Source organism: Anarhichas minor, unplaced genomic scaffold (genome assembly GCF_050575085.1).
Source record: "Anarhichas minor isolate MPS153535 unplaced genomic scaffold, ASM5057508v1 ptg000026l, whole genome shotgun sequence".
In the NCBI taxonomy this organism is placed as follows: Eukaryota; Metazoa; Chordata; class Actinopteri; order Perciformes; family Anarhichadidae; genus Anarhichas; species Anarhichas minor.
Window position 1 is genome coordinate 15,681,577 of NW_027466472.1, and position 17,729 is coordinate 15,699,305.

The 17,729-nt window shown below is 38.2% G+C and overlaps 2 protein-coding genes across 2 annotated transcripts; one reads left to right on the plus strand and one right to left on the minus strand.

Annotated features, from left to right (window-relative positions):
- Nucleotides 1–2,880: 2,880 nt before the first annotated feature.
- Nucleotides 2,881–3,819, minus strand: LOC142959426 (olfactory receptor 4D11-like). Its single transcript, XM_076100688.1, has one exon. It carries the CDS (start codon nt 3,817–3,819, stop codon nt 2,881–2,883), a length of 939 nt encoding a protein of 312 aa, XP_075956803.1.
- Nucleotides 3,820–10,152: 6,333 nt separating this feature from the next.
- Nucleotides 10,153–11,131, plus strand: LOC142959160 (olfactory receptor 2AT4-like). Its single transcript, XM_076100363.1, has one exon. The coding sequence runs from the start codon at nt 10,157–10,159 to the stop codon at nt 11,129–11,131; it is 975 nt and encodes a 324-aa protein (XP_075956478.1). The 5' UTR covers nt 10,153–10,156.
- The last annotated feature ends 6,598 nt before the right edge of the window (nt 11,132–17,729 follow it).

The window sequence follows — 17,729 nt, forward strand, 5'->3', positions numbered from 1 at the left end:
TCTTCTCATTTTAACAGCAGCTAAAACATTTATAAGTGAAACCATCTTATCAATGGATTTGGATTTTTATCAGCATTCACTGAAACAGCACCTACATCACCTGTCTCTAATAGCTAAAGGTGGGGTGTTACCCGACATGCACACCAAGTCTCTAATGTATTTGTTTTCTCTAAACCAGGGGTGTCCAAACTTTTTTCAAAGAGGGCCAGATTCCCTGTTGGCCCTGTCAGCAGGAAACGATAGAGAAGTTGCCTATAAATACACTGTTATTTAATAATTGTATTTTCAATGACACAGCAAATAGCAATGTAACCAAATGTAAGCATTCAGGTGTGAACAAATCTCAACAACTATTCTGCCTTTCTTTCACTTTGAAAGTCAGATGACATAAAGAACAAGCCATCTAAAAGCTAATTACCAAGAAACTGATCAATATTTTACCCTCAAGACAATCCTAAATATGACTTAGTAGCCTAAGGGTGAAAAGTTGTTTAACATTTAAGTTCAACTAGCCCTGGTCTTAAGTAAGTCAGTCGTAAGTGTGGGAGACTAAAACGACCAACAGGGACTTTTCACCGCATTGCATTACTACTTACACACTTTTTTTTTTTTTTTTTTTGCGGTTACATTTGCAGTTGATCACCCGTGATCAGACTCCAGAAGTTGACTTGATGTCGGTGTGTTTCCGGGACGGGGCGGAGAACGGTTAACGTTTGCGTAAAATGAGAGGCGAGGCCGCTGACGTTATCTTTGCAGGTTTGACGACCTGCAAAGAAAAGGCTCAGAGTTTTATTTGCCTGTCAAAGATTTAAAAACAATGTTGCCATTGCATAAATTAAACAACTATTTGTTAATACTTGGACCAAACCAATCAATGTTTCAGCTTCACATGTGTCTGTTTTCATGTCGTAGTAAGCGCACAGGTTGTTTCTTGTTGTAGATTATTGGTCAAACCTCAGCTACACACGTTTTTAGGTAAAAATGTAACGTTTTGCCGATGCTGCGCTGTAATTGGCCAGACTGCGTTCAAAGGCGGGACTTAACGAAGGATCAATTGGGAGCCTGTAAGATACATGTTCCTGTTTTGTTTATTATATTCAAGATTTGAAATGGATACTCATTGCACATGTTGTTCTTTAATAGCTTGCTATTGTTTACCAGATTGCTTTATTTATGGGCAGCTGTCGAAGGAAATGTGTGTGTTCTTGCAAACACACTGAATGTGCAGACCATGTGCAGACCATGTGCATATGAGAGCAATAAAAAGACGCTGCACATTCAAAGCACAGAATACCAACGGTTTTCTCACTGCTGCTTTGCTATTTTGGATCTGGACCCAGAGAATGTGCTTTCCTCTCCTGGACAATGTCATTTTAACGAGGTGGACAGCATTGTTATGGACGATACTGAGAACCATCTGGCCACCTCGTATCCATGTCATAAAAGAGGTCTCCTTAGCCCAGCTGTAAAATACAAACAGGGAATATCACACCTAATGTGTCTGACTCTCTGCCAGCTTTGTCCTTTTTTACAACATTCATCACTCTCATTCAGTTATATTATTATTAGAGTCCAGTTGAAACCATATGTTGACTTCATTAACTTCATGATTAAATATAAAGTTGACAGTGTCACCGTCTCTAGTCTGGTTTATTTCAGCCGAGACAGCCGCTCATTCATTAGGTTAATGACTTCCATGTTGACGAAGTGTTGATAGGAAAGATGTGTCACTCTTAGCCCTCTGGAGTGATGTACCCTCTGTACTTAGCTCTGGTAGTGAACCTCGAAGGATTTGGTTACACAATGCAGTAAACAGCTTCTGATTTGTTTTGCAAAATGTCCAACAGTGACAGACAAGTGAGTTTGTGAAAGTCAAATAGTGGTTTGCCTCAAAGTTCTACTTTCTAAATAAAGATAAAAAAACAAAACTTTATTAGCCGTGGAAATGGAACTAAAATATCTCACTCAAGTCGATGCCACTTGCAGAAAATAGTTCGATTTGGTCATAGCTCCAGAATCCACATGCAGCGCTTCAATTCAGTAAACTTGAGTAATAAACACCGCTTTCTCAAAGTTTGACCTACAAGCGAAAAGAGACTCTTAACTAGAATATCTTGATTGGGCCATAACATTATAAATGTAGGTCTTTCCAAAAGTAGTTTAGTAAAATATGCAGTCATAAATTCACTTCAGTAAAGTTTCACTGAAAGGAGTTTGTAGTATTAAAATTAATTCAAAGCATAAAACTAAACTTCATATTAAATATATATTCATATTGCCGCTTTAATGTAACTGGTTGTTTTAGGGTAATTGTGGGTCATTTCAATGTTTTATGGCAATATCAAATTGATTGCATTTTTTACACAAATTCTACTGATACATAATAGACTGCATTAGCCAAAACGTATCATATATTATTATAGACTTAAATATTTATTCAGTATTTCAAAATGAAAAACATCATGATATATATCGCTTTCATAAACATGCCATGATAAATCATTTATCAACATCGTCCAACTTCAGGTCCAGACTGGGATGATCATTTTTATCCTAGCTATGATATTAACCGCCACTTCTGACTAGACAGGCAACTAAATAGTCTTTAGTTGTTTTCTTTTATTTTCATCAGCAGCTGTGAGGATTGACTTGTGAATAGCTGTCCTCAAATATAGTGTGACATGTTATGCTAATGTTAGTTTAAATACATTTCAAACATCAGTTCACGTTTTGTGAACACCTACAATGGCATACAGTTTACTGACATAAAACAGTTAACAGGCAAACAGTTTAGAAAATGTGATTATGAATATATTTTAGCATAACACTTTGTCCATAAAAGGATACAACTTTTATCGTAAAATCACAGTTCATAAGAATCTACTGAGATATCTCAACTTTTTTGAATATGTTAAAAATCTTACATTTAATTTCTTTCGTCCTAAGACAGTACACCACAGGATTTAAAAAAGTTGGTCCGAGGATGGTCCCAATCATTAAACCATGGCTAGCCTCAAGAGGTAATACGACGCCAAACCTGGTCAAGACAACGCGGACAAATGATGGAAGGTAATAACCTGTTACCACCATTAAGTGACTCAAACAAGTGCTGCCCATTTTTCGTTTGTCATTATTTGAGGACAATTTCACAAAAAATAAGATATATAAGTATGACAGGCAAATCAAAATGAAAGTGAAAAAAAAAATAAAAAAGAACATGATGGAAGCCATATTGAAATAGTAAGTGAAGTCAACACAAGTAGTTCGTACTATGGCAGCATAGCCACAGTAAGTGTACTGCAGCTTTGAGGAGCAGTGAGGGAGAGGAAGCAAGGCTGCAAGCAGTACAGCCACAAAAGCACAAGCAACAACCCACAGAATACATATAATGACAAAAGTACGCACATTTGTTAAATAACTGTGGTACTGAAAGGGATAGCTAACTGCAATCAATCGATCAAATGCCATAGCCGATAAAGCTAACATCTCCATCGTCCCTCCCACGTGTACAGCAAACATTTGAACTAAGCAAGGCACATACGAAATAGTATTAACCCTAGCAACTAAAACCCCGATCATTGTTGGACCGGTACTGGAGGCGTAAAGTATATCAACAACAGCAAGGTTGCAAATCAGAAGATACATTGGTTTGTGTAATCTCTTGTCAACAATAATGAAGAAGATGTTTAATATATTGGCTAGAATGGCTAGAACATAAGTAATCAAAATAACCACACCAACCAACATAGGTCTGTTGGTTGATTCAAAACCACCAATAATAAATTCTGTTACTTTGATTGAAGCATTCTGCAAAGGCATATTCAACAAAACATTAAGATAAAATAATACAAAAAAGAAGTTGAGGAAAAGACATTGTAGATTATAACCAGCTGTAACCAGCTGTCTGATTTTACAAAAATAACTGACATCAATCAAACAGCTTTCACTATAGCCAACAATGGAGTTTACCAGACAGGCTTTATGGCTGACGGGAACAGAAACTTTTCATTGGGCAGACCCATCGTCCAATCACATTGAACATTGTCTCCGGCTAATTTGAGTTTGTATGTGGTAGCTTAAACCAGTGGTTCCCAAAGTGGGGGTCGCGACCCCTAGGGGGGGCGCGGTGGTACTACAGGGGGGTCGCGGCTTCATCACCAACCCACACACACAGACGCACACATACACCGGTAAAACAATATAAAATAACCGACGTGACATGCACTGTGTTCCAACCACGCCACCAGAGCGGCTCATGTCACAGACCGACTGTGGCAAAACCAGCGAGAGCGAGAGCGAGCGCGCGCGAGCGAGAGAGCGAGCGCGCGCCCGAGCGAGAGAGCGAGCGCGCGCCCGAGCGAGAGAGCGCGAACGAGCGAGGGAGAGAGAGAGAATGAACTGAGAGTAGCTATCTCCAACCAGCAACCCCGCTTTGACAAAATCTGTAAAGCAAAGCAAGCCCACACCAGTCACTGATTGATATATATGAATAGGAATATACATAGGAATATGATCACAAAATAATATGGTCCATGTAGACCTGCACACCTTGTTCATAATTGTGTTATTTTATTGTTTGAGAAAACCTGCTTCAATGTGAGGAAATACAGTATATGTTGTTTGCACTTTGTTTGAAATTAAGTTAATTGTATTTACAAATTATTTTATATATTTTTTATTTTATATATATTTTATTATTGCTATTTTTTTCCCAGTTAAACAAACTGAAGAATAAACTGTGAAGTGATATGTACTTATTTTAGAAAGAAATAAAAATATTTTAGACAGTTCATGCATTATAATGCAATTCATTAAAAACCAAGAAAAATTTGGGGTCGGGTTGCGGGGGGGGGGGGGGGGGGGTCGTCCAATGTTCCTATATCATCAAAGGGGGTCTTGACAGAAAAAGTTTGGGAACCACTGGCTTAAACCATTTAGCAAAATTCTGCACAGAAATCCAATTTTTGCTGCAGGTCAGAGACTTATGCAACAACTGCATTTTCACGTGATTAGATCGAGAGCACTTCTGTACTGGAAAGTGCTCAGAAATCCGCTCATTGTAAATATACCATGGGAAGTCATACATCCTCTGAATGACCTAGGTATCTAGTTTGTGGTTGTGAAGTTGCATGAGGCTGTGATTATCCTCGAGGTCACAATAGGTCATATTATACAGTGACATAAAGTCTCACTCTGTGAAATGGCTACATACTCAAACATGCATACTGTTTTGTTACAATTGTTAAGTCACTATGTTATACGTTTTATTTTGAAACAGGAAGTGTCCTGTAACTTGTCAGGTGACTTATAATCAGGAAGTGAAGGAAGAGCGTGGCTCAGAGCCGCTGTTTTCGAATCCAGTTGAGTCTGCCTGCATCTTATGCCTTTTGATAGCATCATTGGTATGTATTGATTTGTTTTATTGTTACTTATGATCGCAGATGATTATTTTTGTGACAATGTTTAGTTTTGGGAAGTTTTATGCACAAAGTCCATCGAGTCATTAGTAACTCCGCGACGACTGTTGTTAAAGTTCATATCAGCAGTAAATACATAAAAAGCAGCGATTAAAAACAAAGCAATGTATTTCATTGAAGAATCAGTATATGTACATTGTGTGTATGTGTAAGGTTTAAGAGAAATCATTTTATTTGTATTCATTATGCCTTTTGTGTGTTTTAGTTTTACTCTTTCTTACGTCATTAAACCTGTGGACAACGGGCACTGTCTTCAGAGTCGTGATGTCAGGAAAGAGTTTGTCTAACTGCCAAGGTGTATCACAGCACATATACTGAGGGCAGCACACATACAATTAGGATCATTGAACCCAAACAAGTCTTTCCAGTCACACCCAATTTATGCAGTTCCAAGACTGTTTCAGGATCCACTTATGCAGAAATATTGCCCCAAACTGCATAGAATAAAGTGGCCATGTCTGTAAAGGGTAGACGTGTGGGTACCTAGAGAACCCATTTTCATTCAAGTATCTTGAGTTAAGAGGTCAAGTGTCCCCATTGAATAATGGCCATGCCAGTCTTTCCCCAGCCAAAATTGGCCCTAACTTTGGAGCATTATTTAGCCCTTACGGACAAACTATTATGACTTGGATGGTACCAGTGGATTCCTTATGCCGGATTCATATTTCTGATCCTATGTGTTTTGTGCTGGCACCTCTCGCACATTGCTGCAATTCTTTGTGGATTGAAGCCGCAAGTCCTGCATTTTTGCCAACATTATCTTGGATTTTTTCCGTCACCATCTTTGTTTATTGCAACCGGTAAGCGGAAGAGACCATGTTTGGATGCGTAGGAGTGAAGTTGGGATGCCCTATATGGCTCTGGAAGTGGTAGCTACCTCTAAATCCCAAGGTAGCCCGCCCTAACGAATACCCTGCTTTATGGTCTATTTCACTCTAAATGTGACCATAATTTACAAAAGGATATCATGATTTGTTGAAGAAGACTTGAAACTAGCTATTAAGACCATAAACTCATGGTCACAATGCTTACTAAGGTAATAAATCAAGTGAGAAGTAGGGTCATTTTATCATAGACTTCCAGACAATCAGACTTCTTTTTGCAACCAGCAGAGTCATCTCCTGATGGTCAGTAGAGACTGCAAGCCTAAAGGCTTAAAATGAATAATTAAATAAGTAAATGTAAACTAATATGCAAAGCTCCTGGTTAGCTCTAGTCGTATATTTACAAACGTTTTATATCCAGCCATGTTCTCCTGAAGGAGAATGTCTTTGTTTGTTTGTTTCTTACATGAATGAATGGTTTGTATTTAACAGTATATTGTTTGCATCTTGCAATAAATATTAATATGTTTTTGATCACTTTGTGTTGTCCATTTGCCTTTTTGTGTTTTGAGGCACTTCTGGCCTTTCAATGTAATTTATAAATGCTTTGTAAGGCATAAATAGTCCTCACTTTAGATGAGCTCACATAAAACACTTTACTAACGAGTAGTAACTACCTTAATAAATCATGAATTAATCATGAATTGCAGTATTAATACGCGTTTATAAAGCATATATTAACATAGTCCCTAACCATTAGTGCATATCTAAATCATTATATATATAAATGCATGAATAATGTACATCTAAATAAGTTATTCATCATTTACTAACACTTTATAAATAATCTTATTAATCATCTACAACTCAATAATTGGTTTGTAAAATATATAATACTTCATTTACAAATGGGGAATCCATCATTTATAAAGTATGAAAACACAATAATGAAACACATAGACGAGCTTATTAATCAAGAATAAAACATTTATAACTGTTGTTATGAACTGCATACTAATGAATTATTAATGGAGGAACAATGCTTCATAAATGATGAATTAATTGTTTACTCATACTTAACTAATGCTTCATAGTGTGTAGTTATTATAAAGTGTTACCAGCCGCTGGACACGCTGCTCACTAATCGCTCCAATGACAGCTGCTTCCTCCGTAATAATGCAAACTTTAACTGGACAACAGCTGCTAGTAAAGACAACAAGGTCAGTAATACCTGACCTTAAATAAAAATGTTTTAATATTTTGTCATCTAAAATGTGCGTCACATCCTATTACGCCTGTCAAGTGCCTTTCCCTGCAGGTGGCTAATCATGATTTTCAGACCCCCGCCCTCTATCAATGGATAAATCCAAAAAAAGAAAAGTCACGGAGGAAAATAGAGTTTAATTCTGTGTGGACGTATTCATTTGCTTTCACTGCCAACGATGCTGGCTTACCTAAATGCTTGATATGTGCAAACAATGTAATGTTGAATGTCACTTCCAGAACAAACAGCATTTGCTGAAAAGTATCATGCTGGAGATGAGTGAAAAAGAGCGATTTCTCAACTGCTGCAGCAAACTCTCCTCTTCATAAGAGTTTGATATTGTTAGAACAGGTAAAATAGCAATAAAATGTCAAGAATTGTCTCTATTCTTGTTCTATATTTTCATAAATACAACAAACTATAGTTTTTGTATATATAATATAACTATATACTACTTTATAAACTGTGACATCAAATAGCTTTTGCGGCTCCAGACGAATTTTATTTGGTGGAAAATAGGGCAAAATGGCTCTTTGTATAGTAAAGGTTGCCGACCCCTGACTTAAGACATAAAACTCGCCAACAAGCTTCATATGTCATGCTTATCCTTTGGCGCCTGTCATTGGCAGCCTACTGCTCCCTATATACAGGGATGGGTCAAATGCAGAGACAAATTTCCCCCTTAACGGGATCAATATAGTAGTATAATAAATAAATAAATATGCTTTAAAGCAATGCACTCACAACAAACACGTGCTGTGTGCTGAGAGAGCACCATTAAACACTGGGGATATTAACACTCCCTCCTAGTATTCATTTAGGTACACAGTGGGGGTTTGTTCAAGTGCAATTGTTTACTCCTGTGGGACTTATACTGCTTTAGCATTATTAAATAAACAGTTATTTCAAATAACCATCATGGGATGAGTGTTGCTTGCTGTGCAGAACATGTACAGTATTTCCCCACTGAACAATTTCATGTTCGTTATTGGTGAAAATATTAACACCTATTGAGAAAAAACAAACTCATGAGACAAAGTTACTGTTACCATTAATGTTTATCTAACTGATGGACGTCTATCTGCTTGATGAAGTTATCTCATGACACTTTTTTATGGAGCAGCTGTAGACTGTACTCTTCAATGTACAGAGACCCAACTGTAACGGATTGTGTATGGACCCAGGTACAGAGCGATACATCAAAAGTCTCTGGCAGAGCAGCAAGCAGAATGACTCCAAATCAGGAACAAAAGGCTGGTGAGTTTACCGGGAGTCAGGTAGACCAGGGGCAGGAAGGGTCGACAGGAAATCAGTCCGGGATAACTCGCTGGAAAGTCTGGCATGGAATAGCAACGAGAACAATCTGGCAATGAGTGTTTGATAGGCAGGAGTCTATATAGTGACTTGATTAGTGATCAGAGGCAGGTGAGTGAACAGGTGAAGGGAGTTAGACTGATGAGGAGGGAGTGGCTGACAGGTAGGCCCAATCTCAATGTCCCCCATAAACCCTCAAACCCTGAACCCTCAAGGACTTACTGATGTCACCTGGTAAGTGGTCGAGTGTGAGAGACTGTGAGGGCTTGATATGGTGTAAATATGAATGGGACAGCACTTTGCTGCAACGTATCACGTTACCATGAAAAAAATGTGATGTATAATTGTGTGTATTTATTTTATACTTTGTACTCCCTGATTTAAAAGTGTTCCTGGCTGTTTCCTCACAAGATGAGAGGTAACTTCAAATAATCTATTTACTCGTTTTTGTCAAAACAGCTTCAATGACAAAATCAAATATTTGATGAATAAATAAATAAATATCTTCTGATTTCATGATTGTTTTTGTTCCATCTTTAACCCTTAATGTTTCTGTGTATATTTAGGGTTAGGCTGAACACACGTGACCCGTCTTTGTTTACCTTTTTTTTTACGTCTCCATGCGTCCACTGGTTACCTCGTGTTTAATGTCACATTGCAATGATTTGTGGGTAATTCCCTTAGGTAAAGTCAGCATCCTATGCTGACTTACGGTAAGGGTTTATAAAGGGCTCAAAATGTCTGCGAGAGAGCCCTCAAACACTCGATGATTCGACAGTGGGACAGCCCTAAACCCTCAGGGACTTCGCGGGAGCGCGCCTCAAAGTTTGTGAGTCCGTAAGGGGGGACATTGGGATTGGGCCGTAGAGTGAGGAGGGTGTGGAGCTGAACTGTGACGCCCAACACTTCCTACAATGAGCGAGAGAAGGAGAAGAGAGAAAGAGAGTTAATGATCCATAGAGAATAAAAAAAGGTGGATATGGACCTTCATCACAAGGCATGCTTCCCAAAGTCTTTTTAAGAACTGAATTAGCCGGCGAATCGGCAGAATATGCTGCCAAACTGTTTGAGTAAGGTTAAGTCTTAGAAATTGATATTGTTGGCTGAAATCAACCAGTGTATACTAAGAAATTAAAATCATTAAAATAGAATAGTCGATATTGTTGAATTGCTATTGTTTAAATGTTTGAGATGATGTTTAGCGTGTTTTATCTAAAGTGTTGACTCACTGACCCCGTATTTCCTTTTCAGTGTATTGAGGACATTTCTGCTCCATCATGCCAGAGGGAAATCAGAGCACCGTGACTGAATTTATCCTTACTGGATTCCCTGGACTTTATCCAGAGTACCAAGGCCTTGTCTCAGCAATATTGTTCTTAGTTTATGTCTTTACTTTGACAGGTAATGTTACAATTATTTATTTATTTGCAACCAACCGAAGTCTCCATAAGCCAATGTATTATATAATTCTAAATCTGAGTACATGTGACATCCTTTTTAGCACAACCACTTTACCTAAGATCATCAGTAAGTATTGGTTTCAATCAGGGACCATTTCTTTCACTGCTTGTTTTGTCCAAATGTACTTTGTTCACTATCTTGGCACAGTGAATTCCTTAATTCTCTTCCTGATGGCTTTAGATAGGTATTTGGCGATCTGCCATCCTCTCAGATATCCCATTGTTTTTAAAAACTCCACCATCAAAATTATCAGTATTACAGCATGGGTTATGTCCCAGCCAAGCAATTTAATGATAGCTATTAGGGCATACCCTCTCCCATACTGTGCCTCTAACATAATCAACCACTGCTTCTGTGATCATATTGGTATAACAACCCTGGCATGCACTGACAGAGCCCCTTATGGTTTTCCTGCTTTTGTGTTTGCAATGGTTTACTTACTGGGACCTCTGGCATTTATACTGTTCTCATATTGCTCTATAATTATAGCAGTACTTAAGATTGCGAACATACAAGGTCGCATTAAAGCTCTGTCCACTTGCAGTACTCAGCTGATTATAATCTCCCTCTATTATTTACCCAGATGTTTTGTGTATTTAGCCAGCAATGTTGGCATTAGATTTAGTGCTGATATGCGAATAGTAATAATCATGCTGTACAGCCTTTTCCCCCCTATGATTAATCCACTTGTATATTGCTTAAGAGCTAAAGATATGAGAGAAAGCTTGTGGAAGCAATTCAACCGACGCATCATTCCTCAAAAAGCACAAGTTTCATCTATTAACAACTGATAAAAAAAATGCATTTATCAATGTTTTTCCATTCTGCAGATTTAGCCTTCTCTATTTGGGTGGACTGAAACGTTTCATTAAAAACACTGATTGGGGAAAAACTGAAAGCCAAAGCTGTCACAATGTTAACCATGTCATTTTGAAAAAAAACAGCTTAAAATGGATTTGTTACTGTGTGCGACTGTCTGTATGGTTGGCCACCATGTTGTATGTAATTCATGTGGAGGCCAATATTTGGCATTTAAAATGTGTGGGCCAAAAAGTGGATGTGTGTAGGAGGGAGGTTTTTGTAACTTTGGGTTCCGGGGGACGCGCAGGGAGCTAGGTTCACAATGTTCATTGGTATCTAGTAGAAGGATGATGATCTATGTATTTTTATTTATTTTATTTTTTTGTTTTTGTTTTTTGTTTTGTTGTCTGTATTTTTTGTGTCCGGGATTGGTTGTTTGTGTGGTTGGCAGGTATGTTGCGGGCTGTTCTGTTTGTGAGTGGCATGTCGCACTCCTGTGTAAACTGAAAATAAAAAGATTGAAAAAGAAAAATGGATTTGCTAAACGTATGACATAATATTTCAAATAAGGGGTATGTTTTCAAGCAACCCCTAAAATTGTAAAATCTGACCTACACTGCATCTTGGATCTGGTAATGTCTCACACATATTTCCTGTTCATGCAGTTGTTGCCAGGCCAAAAACCAAAAACCGCTGCTTGGAAGTGGTAGTGTAGTAGGAGTTATACTACTACTTCCCTATTCCCTCCTAACAGAAACATTTACATCGTCTTTTGACCTCCAGCACAGAAATGTAGTTTTTTGTAATATACATTATACCACTGGTCAAATAAATACTGCTTATCAAGTGTCTGTTCTACTGTTCTATGGAGGTCATTGTCTTTTTTATATTCAGTTTAGATTTCAGAGAAGTTTTAGATGTAATAAAGTACATTTTCAGAGCAAACACTTTGACTGCAGATGTTTGATTTGATCACAATGTTAACATAATATGACTGTTACATCGAAAGCATTACATATACAATCCTCTGTAATTTGTGTTTTAACAATTTGTTGTATTTAGCGAACGTAATGTTTGTTTAGCCAAAGCAACCATTACTTCTCATTTATCATTATCGACTTAAGTATTTATTCAGTATTTCAAAATGAAAAAATATCTTGCAATATATCGCTGACATACAAACACCATGATAAATATTTGATCAGCATCGTCCACCTTCAGGGCCAGACTGGGATAATAATTCAGGCTGTGAATCTAACATCAGCATCGGCCAATCTCAACACATTCACAAGACCCATGAATACTTTAACCATTTTGCTGAAGAACTTTTCACTGTTTATTCCACAAATATATCTTTTACTATTACGCACAAAACAGCTCGAGGACAATTCAAAAGAGTTAAAAACAGTGTCTTTAGTTACAAAGGTTAGTCAACTGGACTACCATCATTAAGGCTTCAGGAATAAATATGAACATATACAATTCTTGTGCAGTTTTGTGTTTTTCCTCCACCTGACAGAAAAGAGTAAGCAGGCCTTTATTTTTGATCTCTTGCTATCTTACATAGCATGATTAATTGTTTTTAAAAAACATATATTGAACTCTGTTGTGCTAAGAGCTGGCTTCTCAAGGCCTGAAGGTCTCTCTCTCTCTCTCTCTCTCTCTCTCTCTCTCTCTCTCTCTCTCTCTCTCTCTCTCTCTTTCCGTCAGATTTATCGACTTGAACATAACAAAATGCAGTATTGCCAATGCACAGTATGAATATTGATAGTTGTTGTAGACAGACATCTATCATTATACATTTATGTATGTATACATTTTGAACAGTTTACAAAACTCCAACACCAGAATTAACTTTTTTTTTCATTACAAGGAAACCAGGGTACTTTTTTACAATGAAAAGTAAATCACTGATATAGTATGTTGCTTATATTAATGCACAGAAATATAAAGATTGCATGAAACTCATCACTACTAGCATGTCAGCTCTGCTTCAAACAGATGGGCACTCTCAACCAAGACGGTTTAGTTCAACAAGTCTCAAATCAAAGTATGGAGAGCAATTCAACCCTTGTAAATGTACATATTCATTCTCCACCCAACAGACAGAAATATTAACTGTAAATTTGCCACTTCCTTCATCTCGTTCCTTGCCCTCATTTGTGCATGTGCGGAGTGCCTACCCAGTATGCCTTGCAGGAAGACCTGCCCCTACCGAGTCTCCATAGCCCACTGACCGCTAAACACGAACGTTAGCCTAGCTATGATATTAACCGGAGCTTGGAACTAGACAGGCTCAGTAGGAGCAACTTCCCCTTTTGATTCCCGTAGTCCGAAGGTACGATAACCGGTCCAAGCAACTAAAATTATTTTTTTTAATGACAATTTACGAATACTATTTCATCAATAAATTCAGTTTTGATAAATATTGAGGCGCAAAATCACCTGTAAAGATTTTGAATATTGGAAGTTTTACAAAATGTTTATGATATTGATATTATGAATAGTGATAATAACAAAAAAAAGTTATTATCATTATTACACGGTCCTTTGCCTGATCAAATCTCGGCAGCGTGGTAGGGGAGTGCAGTAAGCGATGTACTGGTAGGGGGTCCCCGAACAGAGCTCATGGGTCCCCACTTGCAGCATACTGGATCCATCCCTTATCAGTGACTTCCAGCACTTTTCATAGCTCTGCCCTTTCTGACCCTGCTTGGCCGTTTGGACCTTGGATTTTCTGCCTGTCTGCCACTTTTGGATTTATTTGACTGAGTGACCGATCTCCTGGTTTTGACCTTGTCTGAACTGTTAAGTAAACTGAACATTCCTTCCATCTCTGACTGCCTCGTTGTGCTTTTGGGATCAAGTTTGCTTGTACTAGTGATTGTGACACCAATAAGGCACTAAGACCTTGAGGAACCACATAGATAAAGTCACGCTGTGATTTGTAAACAAAAGCTTGACATTTGGAGAGTTCTGTAAGAATTGTGTTTTTCAGCAATTAGATGGAAAGCTATTCAGAAACCCCATTATTATCAATATACCAGGGAAAGTACATCTTCTGAATGACCTAGGTATGTAGTTTGTGGTTGTTAAGTTTCAACAAGCTGTGATTATCCTGGCGGTCACAATAGGTCATTTTATAGAGTGACATAAAGTTTCAAAAAATGGTCTCACTATCATCATAACACATGAATACAATTGGGATTATTGAACCCACAAGAGTGTTAACTTTCCAGTCAAAGCCAGTTTATGCAACTCCCGAAACTTCTTAGGTTTTGCCCCAAACTGCATGGGACTGCGTGTCTGTAAAGGGCGCATTGTGGGTACCCACAAAACCCATTTTTATTTACATAGCTTGAGGTGAGAGGTCAAGGGACCCCTTTGAAAATGGCCATGCCAGTTTTTCCCTTACCAAAATGTAGCCTTACTTTGAATGCTATCATTGGATTCCTTATGCTGATTCAGATTTCTGATCATATGCATTCTGTGCGGGCACCTCTCGCACATGCCAGGCATATATAGTCCTGCAGATTGCACTAAGTAAGTAATTTCTTGTTAATTTGGACCTGCATTTCACAAATCCTTTGCCAGGTGGTCTTTAAATGTATTTGATGGGCGTGATTCAATAGTTCCATATTGGGTGAATCCCATTACCCGGCTCTGATGTTCAATCAAACTTCTGCGGCATCTGTAGTGCCAGGCCCGGGTCACATTATACGCAATGCTACTCTGTGGCTCTCTGGATGCTCTGCACAAGCTTTTCAGCAGAAGCCTAAATTACACCTCAGGTCTTCTAGTTTCATATGATACCAGGATCTTCTCTCGCTTTAAAATGTGTCAGCCGGGCCAGCTGCTGGGCCATTGGGTTGTTAACAAGTTAAGATCTGTGAATATCATTAACAAATTTTTAGAGGCCAAAGATATTCAAGATACAATCATAGACTGTATAAAAGAAGTGGGCATAGTTGTCGAGACGTCACCCATTGGTTTGTGGACTTTGAAGCCTTGAGTTTGGCATTTTGGCTGTCAACATCTTGGATTTTGGCTGTTGTCATCTTGTTTTTTTGCAACCAGTGACTGGAAGAGGCCATGTTTGGACTTCTATACAATCAGACTTCTTTTGGAGTTGCCCAAGATGGTCAGTAGAGATTTAAGGCACTTCTGCATTGGCTTCACCTTTCAGAACCGCAGGTTGCCACCAGAATACATGTTATCCTATCTAGCTGCTTGTCCTGTCCCATCTTTATGTTAAGCTATGTCATGACTCCAGCTCTGTACATATTCTCATAGTCTCAAAAGCCAAGTGGAGTGTAGCTCAGAATATGTAGAACTTTTCCTTTAAACATTGAGGTGTGGTCAGAACTATTCTATATAGTGTATGGTACATTGCATGGACAGTAAGCAATTTCTTTCAGGAAAACTGATCATATTCCAATATCCTCACCTGTACTTTGTGTTAAGTACTAATTAGCAAATACTACCATACTAAAGATGGAGAAAATTGTTAAAACTACTGCTCTATGTAGTTTAATAGCTTCAAAACTAACATCTTGTAAACCTCTACCCTTACAAATCTCATGTCATGGAGGCAGAGTGACGTGTTTGTTTTGGGATCATCATGACACTCAGAAGCAACAACACAAATGAGTTCCAGGAGGAAGCTAATTAGTGTCTCGTGTGTGTAATTTAAGTGTGCAGGTGTGAGTGTAGGCCTCTCTGTGTGGTGAGTGTCTTTGTACCTTAGTGAATTCTCATCTCAAAACAGTCTTATGCAATGTTGTTTTCCCCAGAATATTCCAAACACTGTTTCACATACATCTTCTGTTGAACTACTTCTTTCCTCTTACTATCTTGGCAACTATTTCATATGGTATTAACACGTGAACTGACACCTGAGTTAAGTTCCATAGATTTGGGAGAGGCAAAATATGAATGCAGAGAAGTGCCAGTAAGAAGTGTACTGTAGCCTGTAAGGCAGCAATACCTACTCATACCTCAGGTTCCTGTAGGGCTGCAGTAGCTCTTTAGTGTGACCACGTGTGGGTATCAACAGGTTTATGGTGTTACATAAGACCTTTATTAGGATTTGGCAGCAGCATGGACCACATGTCAGGAAAGTTCTGCTAAAGTAGGTGAAAGATAATTGCAATAGTCAAGACAGAATCGAAGAATCATCTCCATCACAGCTAGGAGTCTTAAATCATAGAGGGTAGATTTTACAAAAGAACAAAGAGAACCAAAACCTTCTATCAAGAAGTTTCTACTTTATAGACAAGCAACAACACCTCATATTTAAAGGGCTTTAACCAGCAAATCTTTGACAGTTTAAATTGATAAATGACTCGTGTCATTGACTAATTATAGGCCAAAATCCATCCACTCTCTTCATAGTTTTTTCAAAGACAGAATGTTGGTGGAAAAACTCAAGGCGGCCTTGATTGCATCTAAAATTAGTTTTGTACTTTTGCCGCCATCTTTAGAGATACTCGTTTGAAAACTGAATTCAGGTTTTACCATTTATGAAGATAAAGCTTCTGTACTACTGACAACACTAATCACGCTGCTGCTGCTACGATTTAGTGTTGAAGTGAAGACCACCTAAACAGAGAGCAAATCATGGCCAAGACCAGTGTTTAGGGACCGTTTTGTTTGATGTTAACAAATGAATCACACAATACACGCATCATTTTGTGATATACCTCAATTGTGGTCTTGAAATAACATCCAGAGGCCTCTGTGTTTGAAACCGAGACAACACGGAGTAAAAATACGGCTAATTCTGAGACCTTAAAAAAGTATTCTTGAGGATAAGACCGATCTAGAGTTCACTCAACACTGCTATTTGTATCATTACATACTAAGACTACAACTACCACAAAATAACTGTTAATAACTGTAATAATAACAACCACATGTAGACCTTGTCCAACAACTTAAGACATAAAACTCGCCAACAAGCTTCAGATGGAATGCTTATCCTTTGCTTGTAACGCTATGCTGTAAAGCAATGCACTCACAACAAACACGTGCTGTGTGCTGAGAGAGCACCATTAAACACTGGGGATATTAACACTCCCTCCTAGTATTCATTTAGGTACACAGTGGGGGTTTGTTCAAGTGCAATTGTTTACTCCTGTGGGACTTATACTGGTTTAGCATTATTAAATAAACAGTTCTTTCAAATAACCATCATGGGACGAGTGTTGCTTGCTGTGCAGAACATGTACAGTATTTCCCCACTGAACAATTTCATGTTCGTTATTGGTGAAAATATTAACACCTATTGAGAAAAAACAAACTCATGAGACAAAGTTACTGTTACCATTAATGTTTATCTAACTGATGGACGTCTATCTGCTTGATGAAGTTATCTCATGACACTTTTTATATGGAGCAGCTGTAGACTGTACTCTTCAATGTACAGACCCAACAGTTCCCACAATGAGCGACTTTTCCTTCAACAGGAAGAAACCTCGAGCAGAACAACATAGAGAGGGAGGGAGAAGAGAGAAAGACGTTAGTGATCCACAGAGAATAAAAATAGGTGGATGTGGACCTTCATCACAAGACATGCTTCCGGAGGTC

Bases quoted from the DNA above. Each gene is read 5' to 3' on its own strand.
- LOC142959426 (XM_076100688.1), bottom strand. From the start codon at position 3,819: ATGCCTTTGCAGAATGCTTCAATCAAAGTAACAGAATTTATTATTGGT.
- LOC142959160 (XM_076100363.1), top strand. From the start codon at position 10,157: ATGCCAGAGGGAAATCAGAGCACCGTGACTGAATTTATCCTTACTGGA.